Source organism: Ursus americanus, chromosome 14 (assembly GCF_024610735.1).
Source record: "Ursus americanus isolate L20-20 chromosome 14, mUrsAme1.1.p, whole genome shotgun sequence".
Taxonomy (NCBI): Eukaryota; Metazoa; Chordata; class Mammalia; order Carnivora; family Ursidae; genus Ursus; species Ursus americanus.
In genome coordinates this window covers 70,257,099-70,278,869 of record NC_142140.1, presented here as the reverse complement: position 1 = coordinate 70,278,869, position 21,771 = coordinate 70,257,099, and the positions used below count along the sequence as shown (strand labels likewise).

The window sequence follows — 21,771 nt, the reverse complement described above, 5'->3', positions numbered from 1 at the left end:
CAAGGTCTGTGAGCAGCATGGTGCTGACGGAGGGAAGGGTTAGGGGAAAGGCAAAGGAGGGTCTGTGGACGGCTTCCTGCCTCGTCGGGTTTCACGGTGCCCAGATCTGCAGGGGTGCGTGGGACAGGGACGCATGGGGGAGGGGTCGCGGCTGCCCTGGGTGGGGCCCACCGGCCCTGGTCTCAGAGCTTTACAGAGGCTTTGTGAACAGCCCTGGGCACCAGAGTCTGCTAGGAAATGATGTAATTTAATTGGGTGACAGTGTGCTGATTTGAAATCTCCCAATTTGAAGCCATGTGCAGTCCTGACTCCTAGCAGCAGTCCCAGGACTCTCTCCTCGGTCGGTGGGCGGCTTCTTAAAGAGCAGAGGGGAGAAAGCCAGTTTGACACACGAGTCTGACACTGGTCACACGTGCCAGGTGCAGGTCATTCTCGGAGGTGTCCGCTCACTGGGTCAGGCAGGTGTGGGCAGGTGGGGGCGGCCACTCCTGGCTCCCTTTCTGGCTCCCAGCTGCGTGGCTAGTGTCTGGTGGTCAGCAACCTGATGGCCAGGCCCACCGACAGCATGGCTGACGCCACCCCCAGAGCAGCCCCACGGCGGACGAGCAGCTGTTTCACTGACAGGGGGCTGGCGGGGGCCGACAGGGCACGGGCTGCCTCTGGGGTCCTGAAGAGGTCCAGGTGGCACTCGGGCCTTGAATACGTCATCAGGGCGATGCCCGGCGAGTTACCCGTAGCCACTGCAGAGGCAAACAGGAGCCAAGTCAGCAGTGCTGGGGGGCTGGGTGGGGGACAGCCCGGCTGCAGGTGTTAACGCCGGGTGACAGTTACTCGGCCTCTGTGCCTTACGACGGAAAATGCCCGCACAGGAGCACAATGAGCCTTCTCTGCCCCGCAGCAGGATCGGAGGAGGCAATGATGGGAAAGCATCTCGCAGTGTGAGTCTGATGCATAGATAAAGCTACTACTAAGACCACGTTAAAGGGCTTCCTATCCGAGCCTGTCCTTGGGATGACACGTTGAGTGTGACGTCCACATGGACCTTACCGTGGTCTCTTGTGACACTGAGCTCCCCGAGTTTAGTCCGCTAGCTCCCTACTGCGCTGATGAAGGCAGAGCCCCGGGTGAGACGAGGTCACCGAGATAAGTGGGCTGTGTCCATGCACGCCCCACACGCTACGCCTGCCTGGCCTAGGACGGCACCTGCACCTCGAGCCAAGGCTGCCACTTTTTCACAGAGACCCTGGATATAAATCAGAGGTGCCCACCTATCCGATGGGGTACAGAGAGGTGGGCAGGGGAAGAGCCCCCACCCAGCCGGTGCAGCCAGGCTGACCTGCCGAGGCCAAATGCTGCGGGCCAGGACATGGCCTTCAGAGAGGAGAACGTGCTCTCGGGTCTGACGGGTCCCTGCAAGGATCTTCTCACCTGTCCCAGTTGCAGGAGCACAGGGAAGTGACCTAAGCTCTCAGCCTGCCTTTCTCATCTGAGAATGGGGCATAGTCACAACCTCCCTTCCAGCAGGGTTCGTCGTGTCGTCTTCCTGGTTACTTAGGACCACGCGTCCGTGCTAAGAGGAGGAATGGCAGCCTGGGCTGTGAGGTTCCCATTAGCCCCAGGCCCAGACACGAGGCCACCAGGAGCAATGTCCCCCCAGCATGGTGTGTGCCCAGCAGAAGTGTCAAGGCCAGCATTACCTGAAGACGTGACAGCTTTCGCAGGCCCGGGGCGGGGGGCTGCGGTCACCGCGGTCACCGTGGTCACTGTGCCGTCAGGGCTCTGCGGCAGCAGCCCGGCGTGTTTCTGAGCCTACGAGAGACAGAGTTCTCTTGGGCCAGCCTGAGCGAGCGCCTGGGTCAGCCGGTCAGCCCTCCCGATCACCACTGGCCTCATCAGCACCCTGCCTTAACACGCTGTAAGCTCGGGGTGCCTGGGTGGCTCAGTCGGTTACGCGTCTGCCTTCAGCTTGGGCCACACACGCTCAGGGACTTGTCTGGGTTCAGCCTCGTTTGAGCCGTTTGCTTTTTTGGGGATTTGTTGGCTAAGGAAGGGTTTTTGTGTGCGTGCTTCTCCTTGTAATCGGAGAGTGTACTGGCACCTTTTGGGGTCCCGCTACAGTGATGAGCTGATGTGGAGGCCGAGGTGGCCCCTCCGTGGTCCCCGCACCCCCAGCTTATCCCACAGATCGCTGCTGCCGATGCCCGACGTGCCCTGAGCACGGCGGGGGAGCAGTCGCTCTGCACGCTTGGCCAGGCCGGGGCCCACCCCTCGCTTACTTCCTCTGCAGCGAGCTTCCAGTCCATCCGGGCGGTGTAGACGGCAAAGGCAGCAGCGGCCAGGAGGCCACAAGCCAGCATGCCCAGCCAGAGGCCTGCGGGAGACAAGCAGCCGTGGGGACAGAGTGTCCGAGGGTCCCCAAGCCTCTTCCGACCTTCCCTCGCGGCACATACCCATGATTCTCATTCTGACCACAAAAGTCAGAATGATGCCGAGAGGGAGGCCGACGACATAGTACATGACAGCATTCACGATGGCTCCGAAGGCCTGCTTGCCGGTCCCTCTCAGGACTCCACCATAGACGCACTGGGAGCGGAGGCAGAGAGGGGCGAGAGGCGGGCGTGAGACGGATGGCAGGCCTCCTGCCATGGGCTCCCTTCTGAGCCACTCCTGTTGCAAGGCCGCCTTTCACTCAGCCCTGGGACACTGCTCTCGTCCCCTCTGTGGGGACACCGAGTCAGGGCAAGTCACTTGCCCACGGTTGCAACCGAAATAGCCGTGTTCTGGACACAACTCCAAGCCCCCTCTTCACCACCACACTGTGACTCCCTCTAGAAAATCAAGGTAGGATTGGTGACCGACCACCGGCCGGTCTGGGAGACGCGACCAACGTCACACAGAGTTGTGTTCACGGAGTTGTGCCATGTGGCCTTCCCACTGCTGCTGTGACAAATTCCTGTCAGTGGCGCGGAACGGTTTTCTGGCTCGGGAGGTTACCAGTCCGAAATGGGTCTCGCTGAGCTAAAAGCAGGGCGGGTTCCTTCTGGAGGCCCGAGGGGGAGAATCTATTTCTTTACCTTTCGCAGCTTCTAGAGGCGGCCCTGCATTCCTTGGCTCTCGGCCCGCAGACAGCGGTGACACCGTCCCAGCCTCTGCTGCTGGCCTGGTGTCTTCCGTCTGTCTCGGCCTCCGTCTCTCGCTTATGAGAACCCTTGTGATTATCCCGGGTCTTCTGGATAATCCAAGATCACGTGCCCCAGCTCAAGACCTTCACCTCATCCCGTCGGCAAAAATTCCCTCCTGCCACCTGCCATTCGCAGGTCTGGGGATGCGGATGCGGGTGGATATCTTCGGGGGCCCGGCTTGCGCATGTCGCACGTGGCCAGCCCAGGTGTCGTCTGTTCCGCGTGAGACCTGCCGCCCCAGCTCGCTGCTGTCCCCGTAACGCTCCCAGACGAGAACTGCTCTGGACAAAAGACTAACTGCTTCGTTTTATTGGGCTCCCCTCCCAACCTGATCTCCGACTAATGAACGGAAGAATTACATCCGCTATTCGTGTTTCATCAGTGTGGCTGCTGAAGGCATGCTTGGTTCTTTTTCTTTCCCTGAGAGGAAGGAGGTGGGGGATTTTGGGGTTTGCTTCACACTTTTGAGCACAGACGCAGTGCGTGCGGGAGGGGAGACGTGTGCCTCTTGAACTTGGAAATGCGGTGTGTGGGTTACTTGTGTTTATCTATCATGACATAGAAAGTATTTTTTGGTTAGAAGAAGACTCCTCCCAAATAATGATTGATGCGCTCTGGACAAGTATTTCTCAATGTCGCCCTCCAGGGGACATTGGGCAATGTCTGAAGATGGTTTGGGGTGGTCACAAGTCGGGGGGTGCGACTGGTACCTAGCGGGTTGAGACCAGGGATGCTAAGCCTCGTACAGGGCAACCCCCTTACACCAAGGAATTATCCATCCTGAAATGTCACAGTGCCAAGGCTGCAAAGCCCTTTAGAGCATTTTGGTTTTTTGTTTTTTGTTTTTTGTTGTTGTTGTTTTTAAGATTTTATTTATTTATTCAACAGAGATAGAGACAGCCAGCGAGAGAGGGAACACAAGCAGGGGGAGTGGGAGAGGAAGAAGCAGGCTCATAGCGGAGGAGCCTGATGTGGGGCTCGATCCCATAATGCCGGGATCACGCCCTGAGCCGAAGGCAGACGCTTAACCGCTGTGCCACCCAGGCGCCCCCCCTTTAGAGCATTTTGAATGACAGGGACGGTTTCCAGTGACCAACACACAAGAAGGGCCAGGCCCCCCCACCCCCCACCCCCCCCCCCCCGCCCAGGAAGCTAAGCCTAAAATTAAAAGGAGAAAAAAACCCCAGAAAACTGAGTAGAGAGAGCAGCTGGAGGCTGTAGAGGGGGCAGGATTCACAGAAGCAGTGCAGGCAGATTACCAAATAAAACAACAGGTCATGGGGAAAGGTCACACACATGACATTCTCTGGGATGGGTCTGTGCCAGACCACACGACAGAATTAAGTTAGAGACACCGACAGGAAAGAAATCTGGGAAGACCCCCAATATTGGAAGTTAACACACTTCTGTTTTTCTTTTTGTTTGGAAGTTAACATGCTTCTATGGGTCAAAGAATAAAGAACAGGAGAAATTGTAAAATATTTTGAATGCATTTTGAATGCAAAGTGAAAGAACATATCAAGCTGACTAGATACCACTAACACAGTGCTTAGAAAACATTTCTATAGCTTTAAATGCTAGATCCCAAAAGAAGAAAGGCCTCAAATCAATAGCCTAATATTCCACCCTAAGAAACTAGTAAGGGCAAACCGTATCGAAATAAGCCAGGAGGATGGGAATAATGATGATGAGAGTGGAAATCATTGAAACAGACAACAGAAAAACAACCGAAAATCAACGAAACCCCAAATTCTAGTTCATTGGTGAGATCCACGGCACTGACAGACACGTGCCAAGGAGTTGACCTTGGTAAAATAAGGCTAAGAAAATAAGACAGTGAAGACATGGGGCGCCTGGGTGGCACAGCGGTTAAGCGTCTGCCTTCGGCTCAGGGCGTGATCCTGGCGTTCTGGGATCGAGCCCCACATCAGGCTCCTCTGCTGGGAGCCTGCTTCTTCCTCTCCCACTCCCCCTGCTTGTGTTCCCTCTCTCGCTGGCTGTCTCTATCTCTGTCGAATAAATAAATAAAATCTTAAAAAAAAAAATCCTACAGATTTCATGCTGAAAGACTGAACACTCTTGCCCTAACGTTGGGAACAAGACATTGATTATGCTCTGTGTGGATCCAACATCATATTGGTTCCAGCCACATGGGGAGAGGGAAGTAAAACCCTTGATTCACAGTTGACCTGATCCTATATGAACATCTTAAAGGAATACACACACACACACACACACACACACACACACACACACACACACACAACTATTGGAATGAGTTTAACAAAGTCACAGGATAAAAGAGCAATAAACAAAGATCAGTTCTATTTCCAGAAGCTAGGACCAGTGACCTAAAAATGTAATGAAGACACCAGTTCCATTCACAATTGCATAAAAAAAAAATACTTGGGGATAAATATCACAAAAATAGTGCCAGGTGTGTCCACTGGAGACTACAAAGCGTTGGACAAAGAAGATCTAAGTAATTGGGGAGACACTCAGTGTCTATGGATTGGAGACCCCAATACTGTTGACAGTTCTCCCCGAACTGCCCTCTAGATTCAATACAATTCCTTTCAAAATGCCAGCAGGGAGAAAGGGAGGAGTGACCAGGGGGCACACGGATGTCAATGGCAGTGAAACTGTTCGTATGAGACTATCATGGTGGATCCGTGTCCTTCTAGATTTGAATTAATAACTACTAATTTAGAATTAATAACTACTAATAAGACGTGAATAATAAGGGAAACTGAGGGGAGGGAGGAAGTTTATGGGAACTCTATATTTCCTTCTGTAAACCTAAGACTGCTCTTTAAAATCTATTAATTTTTGTTTCAAAAGACAATCCCAAGAATGAGCAAGGCAGCGGGAAGACGGGACCCCTCCTGTATTGCCAGTGGGAGCGTAAAATGGTACAGCCACCGAGGAAAACAGTCTGGCCGCTTCTTAGGAAGTTACACATACACTTCCAACAATTGAACGCGCAGGGCTCTGCCAAGAGAGATGAAAACAGACATCCACACAGAGACACATGCGTGAATGCTCCCAGCAGCCTTAGTCATAAAGGCCAAGAGGCAAATGTGGGGGAGGAAGGTAGGTGATGGAAAGATACTAAAACCAGATTGTCCTGATGCACAATTCTAAATGCATGGATTTCATGGCCCATAAATCACAACCCCACACAGGCGTAGAAAAAGAAAAGCTTCGCGGAAAGGATAAATTAAGAAGAAAATAGCCAGTAGAAAAGATGATAAGATGCCGACAAGCAGCTATTCGATCCCTCACGATTGCTAGCCGTACATTCGCTGGAGGTCCTTGGGGAACAGAGAAGTGTTGCCCACTGGAGAAGAGGCATACTTAATTACACCAGGAATTCCTATTCCCAAACCTTAACTGCAAGAAGAATTTCTCAGCTGTGGCCAAAAAAAAAAAAAAAAGTAGTGTCCTTGATGCCATCTGTGACGAAAGCTCTAACAGATTCCGCAGGATGGTTTCTTTTCATGTTCTGTGATAAAAGCTTGGGATACCATCAGGAAGCCCAGCCCAGAGGAGGCAGTTCTGCTGAAGGCTGAGAGCATGGGCTCTAAGTTTTGTGCATGCCTGCTTGAGTCGAGCGTAAATTCTAGAATATATAGTGGATTGGGCAGAGTACGCTGTCTTTTAGAAAAATCCTTCACTGAGACTTTTTTTTTTCACGTGCGTTAATAGTTATTGTACACGTGATTTTCCCCAGGGCAGAACCAGCCCGGAGGGCAGGTGCTCTGTGGAGCTCTTGAAGCCTACAAAGGCTGTTGCATGTTATGCAAGGGACACGTTCCTGACGAACTCAAGATGTGAAGTAGAGGACACGGGGTTCCAAACTCTGCTTCCGAAAGGAGATGTTAGTGTTTTCTTTCTTTGTTTTCTTTTCTTTCTTTCTTCTTCTTTTTTTTTAATGTGGCACTCTTTAAAATTCACGTCATTCAGAGCCGCACTAAATGGGACTTGTCTTACAGGGGCGGAGATGCAGGAAACTCGGTCCCTCCCTACTCTGGGGTGACTCCCTCCCTCTCAGGTCCCTTCGCTTGGGCAACAGCGTGTGGGAGTTTATGCTGTGCAATCTGTCCGTGTTTCGCCAATCTGCGTTCATCTTTTGCCTTGTGGCAATTGCAGACGGGAAGGAGAGTCATTGTTTTGAATAATAATAGAATTAATACAAGCAAAAACTTCGGGCCCTTCCTATATACAGTTAGCCCTTTACGTGTTTTAATGAGTTAACCCTCACATCCCAGGGAGGCCTCAGGGAGCGCCCATGAGCGTGGACTCGGACTGGGGGTTCGGGCTTCCCCCCAGGCCAGTACTCACACAGACAGCCTCAAATAGCTGAAAGACGATATAAATGGGCAAGACCTTGTTCACCAGGGCGATGACTTCTCTGCAGGAGAGACAGGGAAGAACACCGGTGTGGAGATCTAAGCTATGACCGTGAGACTCATTACCTCCCCTCTGTTCTGCCACCTCCTAAAACGGATTGGAATAGAGGTAGTGGCCCCACACGAACTTGACATTTCTAGCCCTGAGTTTCTGCATGTCCGTGGGTCTTAAACGCCAGAAGAGTCCCCCCCCCCCCGCCCCAATATCCTACGGCCCTTCACTCAGCATCCTGTCCAAGCAAGTGATGGAGGGAGGCCGCGGTCCGGGGAGAGAAGCAGAGACGTCTGCTCGCCAGCTTCCTCCCAGTGAGAGCAAAGTCGGGCCTCGTCCCCTTCCTCTGGACCTCGCACCAAGCCAGCCAGCCGTGCGGCACGGCCCTGAGGACCCGCCGCCAGCCACTCCGGCGTTTCCCAGAAGTCCGAGAAGAGAACTGATTACCTACTCATCATTTGTAAAAATATGCCCCAGTTTGTTTCTCAGGAGGCTCAACAGCGTGCCCACAACCAGCGAGGTGCCAACTGGAAGAGACAAAGGAAGAGCATTTGTGCCCCCCACCCCCACCCCCCCGGCCCCGCAGAGGAGCCCAGCGGAGGTCAGCACCAGGTGGGACAATGGAGGGAATGCCTTTCCTCCTCTGGTTCTCAAAGTGCGGTTCCTGGCCCGGCAGCATCAGCATCACCTGGTAACTTGTTAACAATGCAGGTTCTCGGACCCCCGTCTCAGGCATCCTGAATCGGAAACTCTGTGGGGCGAGGCCCGGCGGTCTGTGCATGGACACAGCCAACCAGCAGATTCTGATGCAGCCTAATGCCTGCGAACCGCTGCTCTCCACAGACAGGCTCATCTGGACCCGGTGGCCTCAGAATGCAGAGCCACGAGGGGGACACAAGATTGGTTCATTCTGGGATGGGGGGGGAAAGGGAGGGGGCTGGGGGATGGGCAGGGCCCAAGCTCCGGGGATGCTGGGAGGGCAAATTTGCAAAAGGACCCTGGACAGCTGGAGGAAGAAGCCTGGGGAAGAAGGGACTTCACAAGGTGACACTAAGGTAAGGGGTGGAAAGGTGGTGTCAACTCAGCAGGGGCTGCTCCGGGCCCCGGGGGTGGGGGGCCGGGGGCTGGTTTCTCCCCTGCCTTGGGCTCCAACTTTCCAAGACCCTCCCCCCACCAGGAGGACTGTACCCACCTGTGCAGAGCATGCCTGAGATGGCAGACCGCTTGGCTTGGGCAGTATCCGCAGCTCCCAGGGCCGTCCCCACCCGGACACAGACCGCGTTGCTGAGCCCCAGGGGAATCTGGGATCACAGGTAACAAGGGGCTGTCAGTGGAGCCAACCTCCGGCATGAGGAGATGGGCTGGGGATGCCTTGAGTGAGCCAGACAATGTCCCCAGGAGGCTGGCAGATACATACCTAAGTGACATGGGACAACTCATGTCTCTATGGGAAGGGGCGGGAGCTATGGGGACCGTGGTGGGGGACAGCGATGCCCCCCTCCCGCACCACCATCAGGGGACGCCATCACCCAGCTCTCACTGACTGGGGCATGCGGGAATGTAGGCCCACTGCTATATGGAAGGTCCCATTTTTCAAGAAAATGCAATTACATTTTTCACATTCAGATTTTCAAATTCACATTCAGATTACAATGTGAAATCTCCCCGTTTTTGAATGGTGCCAATTCAAAAAATTCTAATACCAATATGTGAGTTCAGTATTACCCTCCTGGAACAGCTGTGGGGCACCTGTGTGTGTCTGGCAGGGCCCGGACCTGAACGGGCACAGACGGTCCAGGAGGGTCCCTCAGGAGATAGAGATGGCCCTTGGGTGACTGTCCCCTCTTCTGTGACACCCGAGGCCGTCAGGGGCGGCTGGGCCAGGATGGAGGGTGTGGGAAAGGTGCCCCTAGAAGGGACTCACCATGTAGACCACGGTGGCCAGCTCGTAGAGGATGGCCTGGCCAGAGAGGTCCAGCACGCTGATCAGGCCTGCCGGGGGGAGGGGGGGTGGGGGGGCACAGAGTCAGCCCCCAGCCCTGGGGCCGGCTAACAGACCCTGGACAGTGATTTCCAAGGGCAGATTCGCAATGGAAGATGTTCCTGCTTGGCCTTCAGCCTTCCAGGAAAATCCTGGTGGAATTTTCTGGAGACTGTTTCCTGTATGGTTTGACTTTCACGTCCTTGGTGTACCTTGGCATGGTGAACAAGAGAAAAGAGACCTGGGCCAAGATCAGGAGAGGCGAGTTTGGGTCCCAGCCCTGCCACTCTGCAACTCTGTGTGACTCTGTTCTTGGGGGCTCAGTTTACCTATCTGTACATGGGGGGCAAGGGTTGGACCAGAAGGTCTCCCAGGGCCATTCTCGCACTGGCCTGATTCTCGGGCTGTGCGGACTCCACCCTGGGTGCTCCAGTGAGCACATGCGTGTCACACGCCTGACAGGCCCACACATGCTCACACCCCGGCTGGTTCAGTTCCTTGCTCCCTCCCTGACTCAACCAGTTGGCCTGGGCACCTGCTGAGTTCTAGGCCTTTGCTGGGTGGTGCTGGGATCCTGACAGGAAAGGGCCAGGCCTGCCTTCCGGGAGCTCACAACCTTGTGGGGGTGATAAGAACGCCACAGGCCCAGGCTGGCCCAGGCTGCTGTACTGCCCACCCGGGGAAGGGGGCTTCGGAGCTGCCCACGGTTCCCAGAGACGTGCCCGTCCACGTACCCATGACAAAGCTCCCGATCTCGTAGGCCCACCACTCAATGCATACCATGAGCATGCTGGGAACGGCCAGAGAGAAGAAGGGGCCCCAGTCCTGCAGGCACTGGCTGGACCAGCCTAGGAACAGAAGCCCCACTCAAGAGCTGGGCAGGGAGCCCACTGCGCATGCCCACCCACTGCCACGAGCCCCTGGCAACCCCTGGCTCTGCCCACTCCCAGGCGCAGCTCAGCACGTCCAGGCACTTCGTGTTCTGCACGGGGCATGCCCGCCAGTCCAGGGCAGGTGTGGTGCAGGAGGAGGGTGCAGGGCAAGGGCGCCCGCTCACATGGCAGCCCCACAGGGCCGCTCAGGATGGGAGCCTCAGGCATGGGTGGGAGTCCCCACCCCGCCCGCGACACCATGGTGGGATCTTGGGGAACCACCCTGCCCTTTCTGGGCTCCATTCCCTCATCTGAAGATCTGAGTTCTCTTTGCCCTGCCTCTCTGGAAGGGTTCTTGGGAGGATGGTATGTGGTCAAGGTTGCCCAAAGGATTCTCAGGGCAGATAGGGCTGTGCAGACATGGGGGGTGGGCAGGGGCGGCAGACTCCCTGCCCCGTGACTGAGGCCCCAGCCAGAGAGCTGGTCCTGAAATGTCTGCAAGGGGACCCCACGGTCTACAGAGTTAGGTTTCAGGAGGCAGAAAAATCTCCGACAGGCACAGGTTCAAGTCCAGCCCCAGCTTATGCCGCCTCCAGCATTTTGGGCACATTTGTTTAAACACTCTGTCTCAGTGTCCTCTGTGTAAATGGGGATAATAAAGTGTCATGGAGTTTAACTGGGGTCAGAAATGTCGGGCACTCGGCCCACTGCTGACACCTAGGATTTCCCCTGTGTCACCACCCTGAGATCAGGGAGCCGGCCAGAAAGCGCCCTGGGGCTGTCCCCAGCAGGGCTCTGCACCGAGTCACATTTGGTGGGGGGGACCTGGGGCCTCTGGGGGAGGGGCCCTGAGGGGTGGAGCAAAGGGGAAGGAGGCCCTGAGGGGAAGTGGAGGCAAGCCCCGAGACAGGGCCCCTCCACTGGGGCTCCAACTGGGCCTTCTGACCACCTGCCAAATGCACACCCTGGGCCCGTGCTGGGGTCCTGCTCAGCCCCCCAAAGGCAGGGCGGCCCTCTGCACCTGCCCACGTCTCCAGGTGCAGCTTCTTCAGCACAATGTAGAGAAAGAGGAAGATGGTCTGCACGAAGTAGGAGATCGTGGTGGCGTAAGCCGAGCCCCTGCAAAAGGAGAGAGCAGGGCTGCGGCCAGTGGCCAACTCTGGCCCTGGGGGTAGGGGCCTCTCCTGCTGAAGCCAGCATGGAGGGGAAGGGGGCCCAGGCATGGCCCAGCCAGCACCCCCATCCTGGGACCAGCCGCAGCAGCCTCTAGTGCCGTGGGCACCATGACGACAGAGTCCCCGGAGTCACCCTGCCAGGTCCCCACTCTCGGCCTTTCCAGGCGAGCTGGGGCACGGATGAGGAGGGCTCCTCCCCTCGTCTCCTTGGTGGGGAGTCCCCCAGAACCCGAGGGAACCCCCCAATTCCTCGTGACACCCCACTTCTGCACTACAGTCCCCGCAGTTCTTGTGAGGCGAGGATACTGACCGACCCACCCCGGTAAGGGATAGAGTGCCTGGTGGGCAGTGCTCCCTGATGGGACCCCCAAAGCCCCCCAGTCCCGGAGCTCACCTGACCCCCAGCCTCAGCATGGAAACCAGGATGTAGTTGGCCAAGCCATTGATGCAGTTGCCCACAATGCCACTGAAGACTTGGGGCCACACGATTCCCTGAAATAAATGAAGGGCGTGCAGGGCAGGAGCGAGGGGTGTGGCCCAGCCCGGGCACGTCCGGGGGCTGGAAAGAGGCTGAGGACATGCAGCTCCTTGCTGGGCCTTGGTTAGGCTCACAGATGGTGCAGAAAGGAGAAACCCCAGGCACCCCTTCCCACTGGAATAGGGCACTGTGCTGGGACAGGGGGTTGCCCCTCTAGCCAGGGACCTGTACCTGATTTTGCAAATATTTTGCCAGCAGGACATAAAGGAAAAATGCCTGTGTAAAATAAAAACAAAAAAACCAGACACACAAACAGTGAGTACGCCCGAAACACGAGGCGGACATCACCAGATATTTCCTTGATACCCGAGTATGGAGTAATTACTTCACCAAAGTATGTCTGGGCCCCACCCCCCCGGGGGGCTGAAACCCGCTGAGCCCTCTCTGGTGCTCTGGCCCTGCCTAGGCAGACAGAGGCCCCCTCGGGGCTCCTGCTTGGCCACAGGGGAGGACAGGCAGGGAAGGTTGGCTCCAACACAGCACAGTTCAGCAGGCTTGTGTAAGAGGCCGAGCACCTGGCAGAGAGCTGCTGACCCCAACCTTCCATCAGCGCAGGGAGGACACCGGGGGGCCTGTGGACAGAAGCGCCCACCAGAGCCCCAATCCAGGGGCTGTGACCATCCTCCAGCCTGGCTCTGGTTGCTGAAAACAATCTGGGGGCAGTGGCCTCAGGCTGGGGTGGCTGGGGGACAGAGGGGCTCAGCAGTGTGGTCATTGGTAGTCCCTGCTGAGTATGCTCAAGTCCCCACAGTGTGGCAGGCCCCTTCGTGTCTGCAGAGGACAGAGGGGGCATGCGCATCAGTCCCCCCTCCCCCCGTCCTCTGTCAAAGCCTAGCCCTGGGCCTGCGCCTTCCTACCCCATCCCTTCCCTTAGCCCTCTGCTTCTCTTCAGTATAGCCCAGTACTTGAGAGCATGGAGCTGGAGCTGGATTGCCTGGATTCAAGGGCTAGCCCGCTTTCTTACAAGCTGTGTGATCTTAGGCAAGTTGCTTAACCTCTCTGGGCCTCAGTGTTCTCATCTACAATGGGGATAATCATCTGTGCGTATACTCCGTAGTCATCTCTACATATATATGGAAAGTTAATATTGCCAAATGCTTACACAACAGTATATGGCACGTTTAAGCATCCCAAGTGTTAGGTAAGCATTATGTAAATGATAGTTGACACTTCCATTATGTCTTTTCTGGTAAATTTTACAGCAGCATTTTATGGGAGGGACTGGCTTTATTCGATAAAGGAATTGCCACAGTGATAACATCATGTTTTCCCCTGACCCAGCCCCAGTGGCCCTGTTTGGCAAGATACCAAAGGGGTGCTGTCGTTCCAAAGACGCCATCCCGGACACAGCACTGCCCACTAGTCACATGTCTCGCTAAGCCTCAACAAATCAGAAAGCGTAGCAGTGAACTGAGCAGACATACGGACCACTGGGTCCGGCCAGGAACCGACTTGACAAGATGCACTGCTTAGCTGGTATTTAATAACTTAATGGAGAAAGGAGAGACTATGCAATAATGAGTCCTAGTTAAAGTTTGTTAGATGGGTTAGAGTCTTAAAGGTAAAAATAAAAACCTTAGGAGGGGCTCAAAGACGACATAGGCAAATGTTTATATAATCTTGCAATGGGGCTAAGTGCTTTTAAGCTCATGAGAGACCCCATAAGGAAGAGGGCTTCTGGATCTGTTATGTATTCAATAAAAATTCTTTAGTTCAAAAATATCAAAAAATTAAAAGGCAAGTGACAAGCTTAAAAAGTGAAAAAGTATGTGCCATATATGACAAAGGGTTATTAGTTAACAAGAGTGATAATAATTAGAAAAAGATTAACCCAGGGGCACCTGGGTGGCTCGGTCGGTTAAGCGTTGGCCTCTTGTTTCAGCTCAGGTCATGATCTCTGGGGTGGTGACATCAAGCCTTGCGTCAGGCTCTGAGCTGAGCAGGGACTCTGCTTGAGGTTCTCTCTCTCCCTCTGCCCCTCCCTCGATCTCTCTCTCTCTCTAATAAATCAATAAATCTTAAAAAAAAAAAAAGATGAACCCAGTAAAATAAGCGAAGGGTATGGACAGTTCACAGAACAAAATGATCAATAAATACATGAAAAAAGGGTTCATTAGCAATAAAATGCACGTGAAAACGATTTCGAATTGGAAAAAAATGTTAGTAACAACACTCTGCACTAGGGCGAATGTGGCTAGTGGGGGTACATTTGGTACAAATTGGTATGAAAAGCCATTGCCAGAACACGCCAATTCCAATAATGCACCCGAAGGAAATCGTTACAGATTTCACAAAGATTTTTCTGTAAGAGTGTTTATCACAATCTTCCTTCTGATAGTGAATATTGGAAACAGGGGAAATACCTACCAAACAGGGATTTGGTTAATACAATGTTAAGACAATGATAGGATACTCCCTAGACTTTGAAATGGATATTGTGTAAGGCTATTTATAATCACGTCCAAGGGCTAGCAACATATTGGAAAGGGGAAAAGCAGGTTATAATACCAGAGACACACATAGACCTCCTTTCCAACTACACGTGCGCATGCGTGTTTGAACACACGCGCCCACGAACAGAAATAATCCTGCAAAGAGCGATTACCCTATATTCTCTTGGGGGGGGGGGGACAGGATTCGAGGTGATTTAAAATGTTTCGTTCCCACGCTTCCCACGATTTCTCCAATAAATGGTTTTCTAATCAGAAAACATGTTACGTTAGTTCTTAAAAGGCCCATCTGCATGCACTGGAATGAGACTGGAATCCTCTCGCCTGCAGCCTGCCTCAGTGGCTCGGCCGGAAGTCGCTGCGGGCTCCTGGGCCTCCCCAGCAGACAGCATGGAAAAGCATAGAAAAGCAATCGCCAGCATCTAAGGGAGTGTAAGTCCACCCTCTTCCAGGCTCGGGAGACGGAGGCACTTACCGGAAGTGCTGGGATGAAGATGAGCACGTACTCCTGGGTTACCCTGGAAGAGAGCCAGGAGCTCCAGAGCCGCCCAGGCTGCGCCCGTGGCGGGGGGGGGGGGGGGGGGAGTGAGGAACGGGGAGGCTGCCCGAGGAACACTCTGGGCACCTCAGGTTGGAAGAGAGGCTTTGCCAGGCCCTGAAGACAAGTAGTCACGGGGTGCCACTAGTACGTGCTTGGAAGGTGCCAGAAGGGGTGGGGGGCAAGGATCTAACCTCGGGGTCGTCATGGCCAGGGAACTTAAACTTGGAGTAACATGTGGTGTTTGGGGGGGGGGCGGGGAGAAGGTGATATCTTATCAAGAAAGCAGCAAAGGAAGTGCACGTCCTACAAAAGGAACAAGGTAATACCCACGCAGGGACACAAATGCAAATCCCATCATCTCTCCGTCCCGAATTAAGACTGGCCGCGTGTCTGCCCCCTGCTGGTCGCAGCTGGAGCAGCACGCCACGAAGGGAGAGGCCCGGAAAAAAATGGCATCCTGGAACCTTCTTTCCCCAGGAGCTGCACCTGTGACCGCTGGCATCTTAGAGAAGCACGGGGGGGATGTGGGGGGGGGGGGTGTCTAGGGAGTGGTCTCCTTTAGGGGGTCCCTCCCCGGCGTCCCAGCAGGAGCCAAGCAGTACCTGGACACGGCCGGGTCCTGCCGGAAGAGCAGCAGGATCTGCTGGGTGTTGAGGAAGAGCGCCCAGCAGGGGAAGCAGCAGAGAAGTAGCACCAGGGTGCCCCTCTGCAGGATGACCCCCACGTGCTTCTTGTTGGGGCTGCCGAAGCTCTGCAAAACAGCTCAGTCCTGGGTCAGGCTGCCCACACCTTCGGTGCCTTCCCTCTGTCCCCTGGGGGAGCCTAGCCAGGGCATCAACCCCCTTAGCGGCACTAGTGCTGTGGGGATGGGCCCGGGACTCCGTCGGCAGCTGTCCATGCCCCGGGAGCGGGCCTCTGGCACCCCCTGATTACAGCCTGGGGGGGGCGCCCTTCTGGGCTCAGCTTCCTCTGCCAGGGCTCAGCCTGCTCATGCAATCACAGTAGCGGTAATTCACCGAACACTAGCCCCACGCCAGGCCCTGCACCAGCCTTGGTCTCCCCCTTGTGCCCAGTTCTTCAAAAGCCCCTAACAAGGGGGCGTCATTCTCCAGTGTCACAGCTAGAGCCAGGGAAGCTCCGAGAGCATTTGTCAAGTCCCCATGCTGCTAAGGGGCAACCAGGACTGAGCCCAAGTCCCAAGGTCCACCGTGAGTTCAGACCCCCCAGGAAAGCTGAGCCCCACTGGGCAGTTTGGGCCCCTGAGAGCAGGAGGGACCCCATAGGTGCACCCTCAGCATTTGACACATGAGGCCAGGGAATGGCCTCCACCCCATTCCCTCCGTGGCTCTCTTGCCCATCTGCTTGGACTCGTTGCAAACGACGGATCTAAGTCCCTGACAGCAGGCAGGCCAGGAGCAGCTGTCCCCAGCGCCTGTTTGATGGGCTCCCAGATCCAGGGGTCACCGAAGGGCCTTCAGTGGGTGCCCTTCTGCCCAGCTCCAGGAGGCCCACCCACCTGGGACATCAAGGTGTCACACGCCGAGGACAAGCCCAATCCAATGGAAACTCCACAGACATTGACGAACTGGAGCCGGACACGGGAGAGAACACGGGGCTTGTCAAGGGTGGGGGGGTGAAGAAGGGGAACCCAGGGGGGCACCCTGTGTCTGGGGGAGGCCACCCAACAAGAGCCCTGATGTGCGGCTGAGCCAGAGACCCCCTTCTTGCCCCAGACACCTACTATGTGCCATTGGGCAAGCCCCCCCCCCCAGGCCCAGCTGTGAATGCAGCTGTCAGCCCTCATGCTGTGTCTCCGGGATGGGGGCGTTCGGGGTAGGGAAAGCATCCCCAACACCGGCCCGGCGATACTCACGGCCACCGAGAGGGTCACTGACGCCAGCTCCAGCTTGCCCAGGTGCCCGCAAAACACCGAACTCACGACATGGATCATGAAGGTCAGCACCTGAAACAAAAACTGGGGGACGGCAGCCAGGATCAAGGGCCCTGCCCCTCCCAGCCCCACACTGAGGCTTCTCCAGGTCCTGGGGGGGGGCTCACAACGGAGACCCACAAAAAAACCAACCCCCCCCCCACAGCCGCCGGCCCCATTGTCCGCAAGAGGGGAAAGAAAGCAAAGCACTGTGACTAAGGCCGCGGCAGGACACCTGAGTCTTTCTCCCGTTCTGCTGTCAGCACCTGCCGTGAGCCTCTGGGCTCAGCCTCTGGGCTCCAGGCTTCCCTGCCTAAAGTGCAAGAATGCACGAGAAGCACCTAGCAGCCGCGCAGCCCGGAGCGCGGAGAGCCCAACGCGAACATCTCCTCCTCCAGCCATGCTCTGCATCATCCTTTGGTCAGACCTCATGCAAAAGAGTAATGGCTATGTCCACGTGGTGGGATTAAAGATAAACTTCTCCAGAACTTTTCATTTCGCCTGGAACTTTCATGGGGCCACGTACTGATTAGTCTTTATGGTCAGAAAAAAAAGTAAAGCAATTTTCCCATTGGAAATAAAACGGGCAGATGGCCCCTTCTTCCCCCTGCAAACTGTCTGCGGGGGGGCCCACGGACTCCTGCATTAATGGGTCTCATGGGTCATCCCAGGGATTCAATCCAGCCCTCTCTTTTGTTTCTGAAGGAAGACACACCTGCCCCTTTGGAGTGGGGGCTGCCGGCTGCTGAGTGAGGTCAGGCCCCACTGCCACCCCAGGCACTGTCCAGGGACCGCTGTCCTACTGTCTGTCACACTCTGGGTGGTGGCCCCTGGTCCAGCCTGGACATGGTCAACATGGGCAGTTTCTGGGGAGGGGTGTGAGCAGCCCCCTTCACACCTGGACAGCAGCTGGCCCCCAGCCTTACTGCCTACCCCCCCCCCAACTTCACCTTCTTACCAAGGGTCCGGAAAGGACAAAGAGTGTCCACACCTCGGCCCCAAAGCCAACAGGGACCAGCCTGCGGAGGGCAGGGCAACAGCCCCCTCGGTCTTGGGGGATCGTGTCCTGAACGCTGTCCATTCCGAGACCAGGCTGCTGTCCGCCCTGCATGCCTGGGCACTCCTGCAGCCAGCCTTGCCTGGCCAAGCCCATGTCACCTCGCAGCCTGGCTAATGAGTAAGGGGCAGGAGGAGGGGCCGCTGCTGCAACCTATGGGACATGCCCTGCCTCCCGGCACCGTGGCCCTGTTGCCCGGCCCACTGGCTCTGTCACCAGGGGAGGACAGGATGGAGCCCTGGGCACCCGGGAGTCACCCAGGCTGATGCTGTCCCAGAGAGGTCAGCTGCAAAGCCCCAGAAGGAGAGGGTTTGGGGCAGTGTGGGGTGTGCTGGTTCTGGGGGTGAGGGCAGGATGCCCTGGCTGGGGTGGGCTGAGACGCTGGGCATCTTACACCCCAGCACGACGGTACCCATGATGACTCCCAGTCCACAGATGAAGTGATGAGGACTTGGGGGGTGGACAGCCTCAGCCTCCAGTGCCCTGCCCCGGGAGCGGTGGGTGGGAGGACGCAGTGGCCTGCTGCCAGGAGCCAGGATACCTGGGGCAGAGACCCCTAGCCCTCTCTCTGCCTGCCATCCCTCTCAGCAGCGTCTCTGAGAGCCAGGGTGACCCCACTTGGGCAAACAGCTCACCCCTCTTGCCCTCCATTTTGCCCAGATGCCCATCACTGGGCATCCCACCAGGGTCCTCTCTGGCCTGCCCAGTCTACCTGCTGTTCTCTCCCACGCAGGGCTGGCCTCCGACCAGGGACGGGGGGGCGGGCCGCGGGAAGCTCATCACCACCACCTCACTTGGTCCAGTCCCGGCTCAGGCTTTGGGAAGTGGGCTCAGCCCGGAAAACGACACACGAGTGACAGGGGCAGGCAGGACAGCGGCCGTGGGAGGGCCCGTGCCCATCCGCCCAGCTGGTTCCCACACCCACCCCTGCAGGGAGGGAGCAGCCAGCAGGACCCCAGAACACAGCCCTGCGTGCACTGCACGCTGCTCCCCACATGCACACCCTTGCTTCACGCAGCATCCCGAATGCTCCGAGGCTCTGTGCTCCCGCGTGACCTGGGCGACCACTCTTTCTTCCCTCATTCTGTCGAGCTCCTAGTACAAATTTCTACAGCCTGCACATGACACAGTAAAATTAACTGCCACCGACACAGAGGAACGAGAGGACATTTTATTACCATTGCAATGATTAGCGTGTGACCGAAACAAGGCAGGGCTACGGATCAAAGCTCCGTCCCTCTAGTTACAAGCTGGTCGCCAGTATCTAAGATGTCGCGCCTCTGATGACTTTTCCAGTTCTCACCTTTGGCCCATTCTGGGCTGGTTTGGCTTCCTCTCCCGAAAGGGTGGCCAAAACCTTCTCCTTCACTCCGGGGCACCTGGGCCTTGGCGTGGGGGTTGCCTCTGTTGGGTGATACCCGCTGTCCCCAGATTGGGGGCCACGCGGCCAGAGCGGTGTCCCGCCAGCCTGGGCCCCCTGCCCCACTCCTGCAGCAGTGACGTGACTTCTGTGGTCAGAAGTCACACGTTGTGGGAGTCCCGGCGATGGGGGGCCTTGGGAGCGGGGGTTCGGGTGAGCCCCTGGGTGCGGGGCAGGCGAGCAAATCGAACTCCAAGGTCAGTTTTAATGAAGGCACAGCTGTCCCCACCAGGATGGAAGAGATTCCGTGTCAAGGGCCTGCTTCCAGCTGCAACACTGGGCTCTGTGGTCCAGTCTGGGTTTCTCCGTCTGGCCGAGGGGGTGCAGCAGGTCAAGGTCAGCTCATCCTTCCGAGGGCAGGTCCTTGATCGAGCGTCCTCAAAAGCATTCCCACAAACGTTCCCCAGGATTCTTACATAAGTGGTAATGCCTACATTTCCCTCTGGATTAAGCTGTTCTCTCCCACATTGCTTTCAGGCCCCGGAAGAGTCCGAGGTCTGGGCCTGGGGGTTAGGAACAGGGACTAGGGCCCAGTGGTCATGTGGATGCTGCCTCAGGCACAGGGGTGCGGTGGGAACTGCCTTCTCCAGGTGGGAAGTTCCAGGATCTCGGGTCTTCCAGATGCTCCCAGAGGACGGTGCATTCCAGCCGGGCCTGCTGTGGGCTGCGGTTAAGCTGCCTGCAGATCCAGCCTCGGGGCTGGTGTTCTGGGACTCCAGCCGAGGCAGCCCTCCTGCGGGGAGGTGAGAGCTTGGGGGTGTCAGCCCCCCTCTCCAAGCTGCCCAGGGCTATTGCGAGGAGCAGCGGGCCACACGCTTTCCTGTCCCGCATCCCCTGCGACCTCGGACAGCAAACACCACCCTGATAACAGTTCAGCCCCCTGGGAACAGGACCAGGAATCCCCATGACTTGGGGAGCCTCTCACTTCTCGGGTGACCGTCCCCTTGGGGCCCTGCGACTTACAACGTCCTCCCTTGTGCCAATTTCAGTGCCAATCACGGTTCTTTGGTAGAAACAGTAGAAAGTACCTTGAGATTAATGTCAGAAGAGCAAGGAAGAGGGGAGGTGGAGGGAGGGAGGGGGGAGCAGGGAGGGAATAATCACAAGCAGGTGATCATTGGCAGAAGGAAGTTGAGCAACCAGCCGGGAAAACAAGAGAATCTGGGCAACTTTGGACCCGTGGCTTTTCAGGCAAGGTCCTGAGATGACTCAGCTGCAAACACCCAGAGGTCAATTCTTGGAAGATGGAGCGGGAGCCAGCCAGTGCTGGGAGGGGAGGAGGAGCGGGCGGGGAGCGGGGTGCTATGGCCACCTGGAGTGGGGCAGTGGGTTCCCCCCAAAGATGGGATGCCTCTGGGCCGCTGAGGCTGCTCACTGCTCGGGGTCGGCTTGAAGAGAGAACATTCCAGAAGCGCAAGAGGAAGCTGTGTTCCTGTCAAGTCACAGCCTGGGAAGTGACAGAGGTCACTTCAATCTGTCAGCCTGAGCTAATCGCAGGGGTTGCCCAGACTAAACAGACTAAACAGCTTCCAGGACCCAACAGGGAGAGTGGCAGGCAACCCGCAGCTTCTGTGACCCACCACAGACGGTCGGGCCCATTCCCCACACCCCGGCCAAGGAGACAGTTGAGGTCTCCTGCGCACAGTGGTGAGGGGGCTCAGGCCTGCCCAGGACCCTCCCATGGAAGAAGGACCTAAAGCCACAAAGTCCTGGGGAACAGTAGGAGGTGGGGGGAGGGGAAGGGAGAGTCATTCCAAGACCCCCCACCAACACGCCCTGGGGTTAAAAAGGCTTTCGGCCAAGAAGGGGGAGCCTCCCCCCTGGCCCCCCCCCCCCAGTTAGTTCCCTACGCAGGGCGGCCTCACTGTGCCACAAGGCATTTGGAGGAAGAGCTTACAGCCATGGGGTAAGGAAACGCATTTGGAACCAACCAGGAGCCACAGGACTAGGCAAATGACATGGCCCAGAAAACTCAGGGGGTCTCAGGCTCCCCACCTGCCACAGGCCAGCAGCAGCTAACACCAACACAGAAGAACTCTGGCAGCACTTGGAGGACAAGTCCCTGGGGGGTGCTGGGGGGTGGGGGCTAGGCCTGGGCCTGCCCTTCCGTCACTGATTGCCCCGGGGCCCGCTGGATACAGCGATGCCGGGGCCTCTGTTAACCTCTTTCTTCTCTTGGTTACACTTCACCAGGCCTAAACCTCTTGTTTGCCCTTTGGCT

General features: G+C 56.5%; 1 protein-coding gene across 5 annotated transcripts; it reads right to left on the bottom strand.

The window, feature by feature from the left end:
• Nucleotides 1–447: 447 nt before the first annotated feature.
• LOC123779703 (multidrug and toxin extrusion protein 2) lies at nucleotides 448–18,240 on the bottom strand. Of its 5 annotated transcripts, none has more exons than XM_045778122.2 (17): nucleotides 18,032–18,240; nucleotides 17,017–17,118; nucleotides 16,660–16,728; nucleotides 15,746–15,894; nucleotides 15,078–15,120; nucleotides 12,324–12,368; nucleotides 12,009–12,106; nucleotides 11,461–11,558; nucleotides 10,302–10,415; nucleotides 9,511–9,578; nucleotides 8,779–8,887; nucleotides 8,038–8,113; nucleotides 7,527–7,596; nucleotides 2,451–2,583; nucleotides 2,277–2,371; nucleotides 1,698–1,809; nucleotides 448–740 (listed from the first exon to the last, which is right to left on the bottom strand). In XM_045778122.2, the coding sequence occupies exons 1-17, from the start codon at nucleotides 18,224–18,226 to the stop codon at nucleotides 520–522; spliced, it is 1,797 nt and encodes a 598-aa protein (XP_045634078.2). In that variant the 5' UTR covers nucleotides 18,227–18,240; the 3' UTR covers nucleotides 448–519. The 5 variants fall into 5 exon arrangements, with proteins under 5 accessions (XP_045634078.2, XP_087723793.1, XP_087723794.1 ...); XM_087867667.1 differs by lacking the exon at nucleotides 18,032–18,240 and adding an exon at nucleotides 17,309–18,025; XM_087867668.1 differs by lacking the exon at nucleotides 18,032–18,240 and adding an exon at nucleotides 17,340–18,025.
• Nucleotides 18,241–21,771: the final 3,531 nt, after the last annotated feature.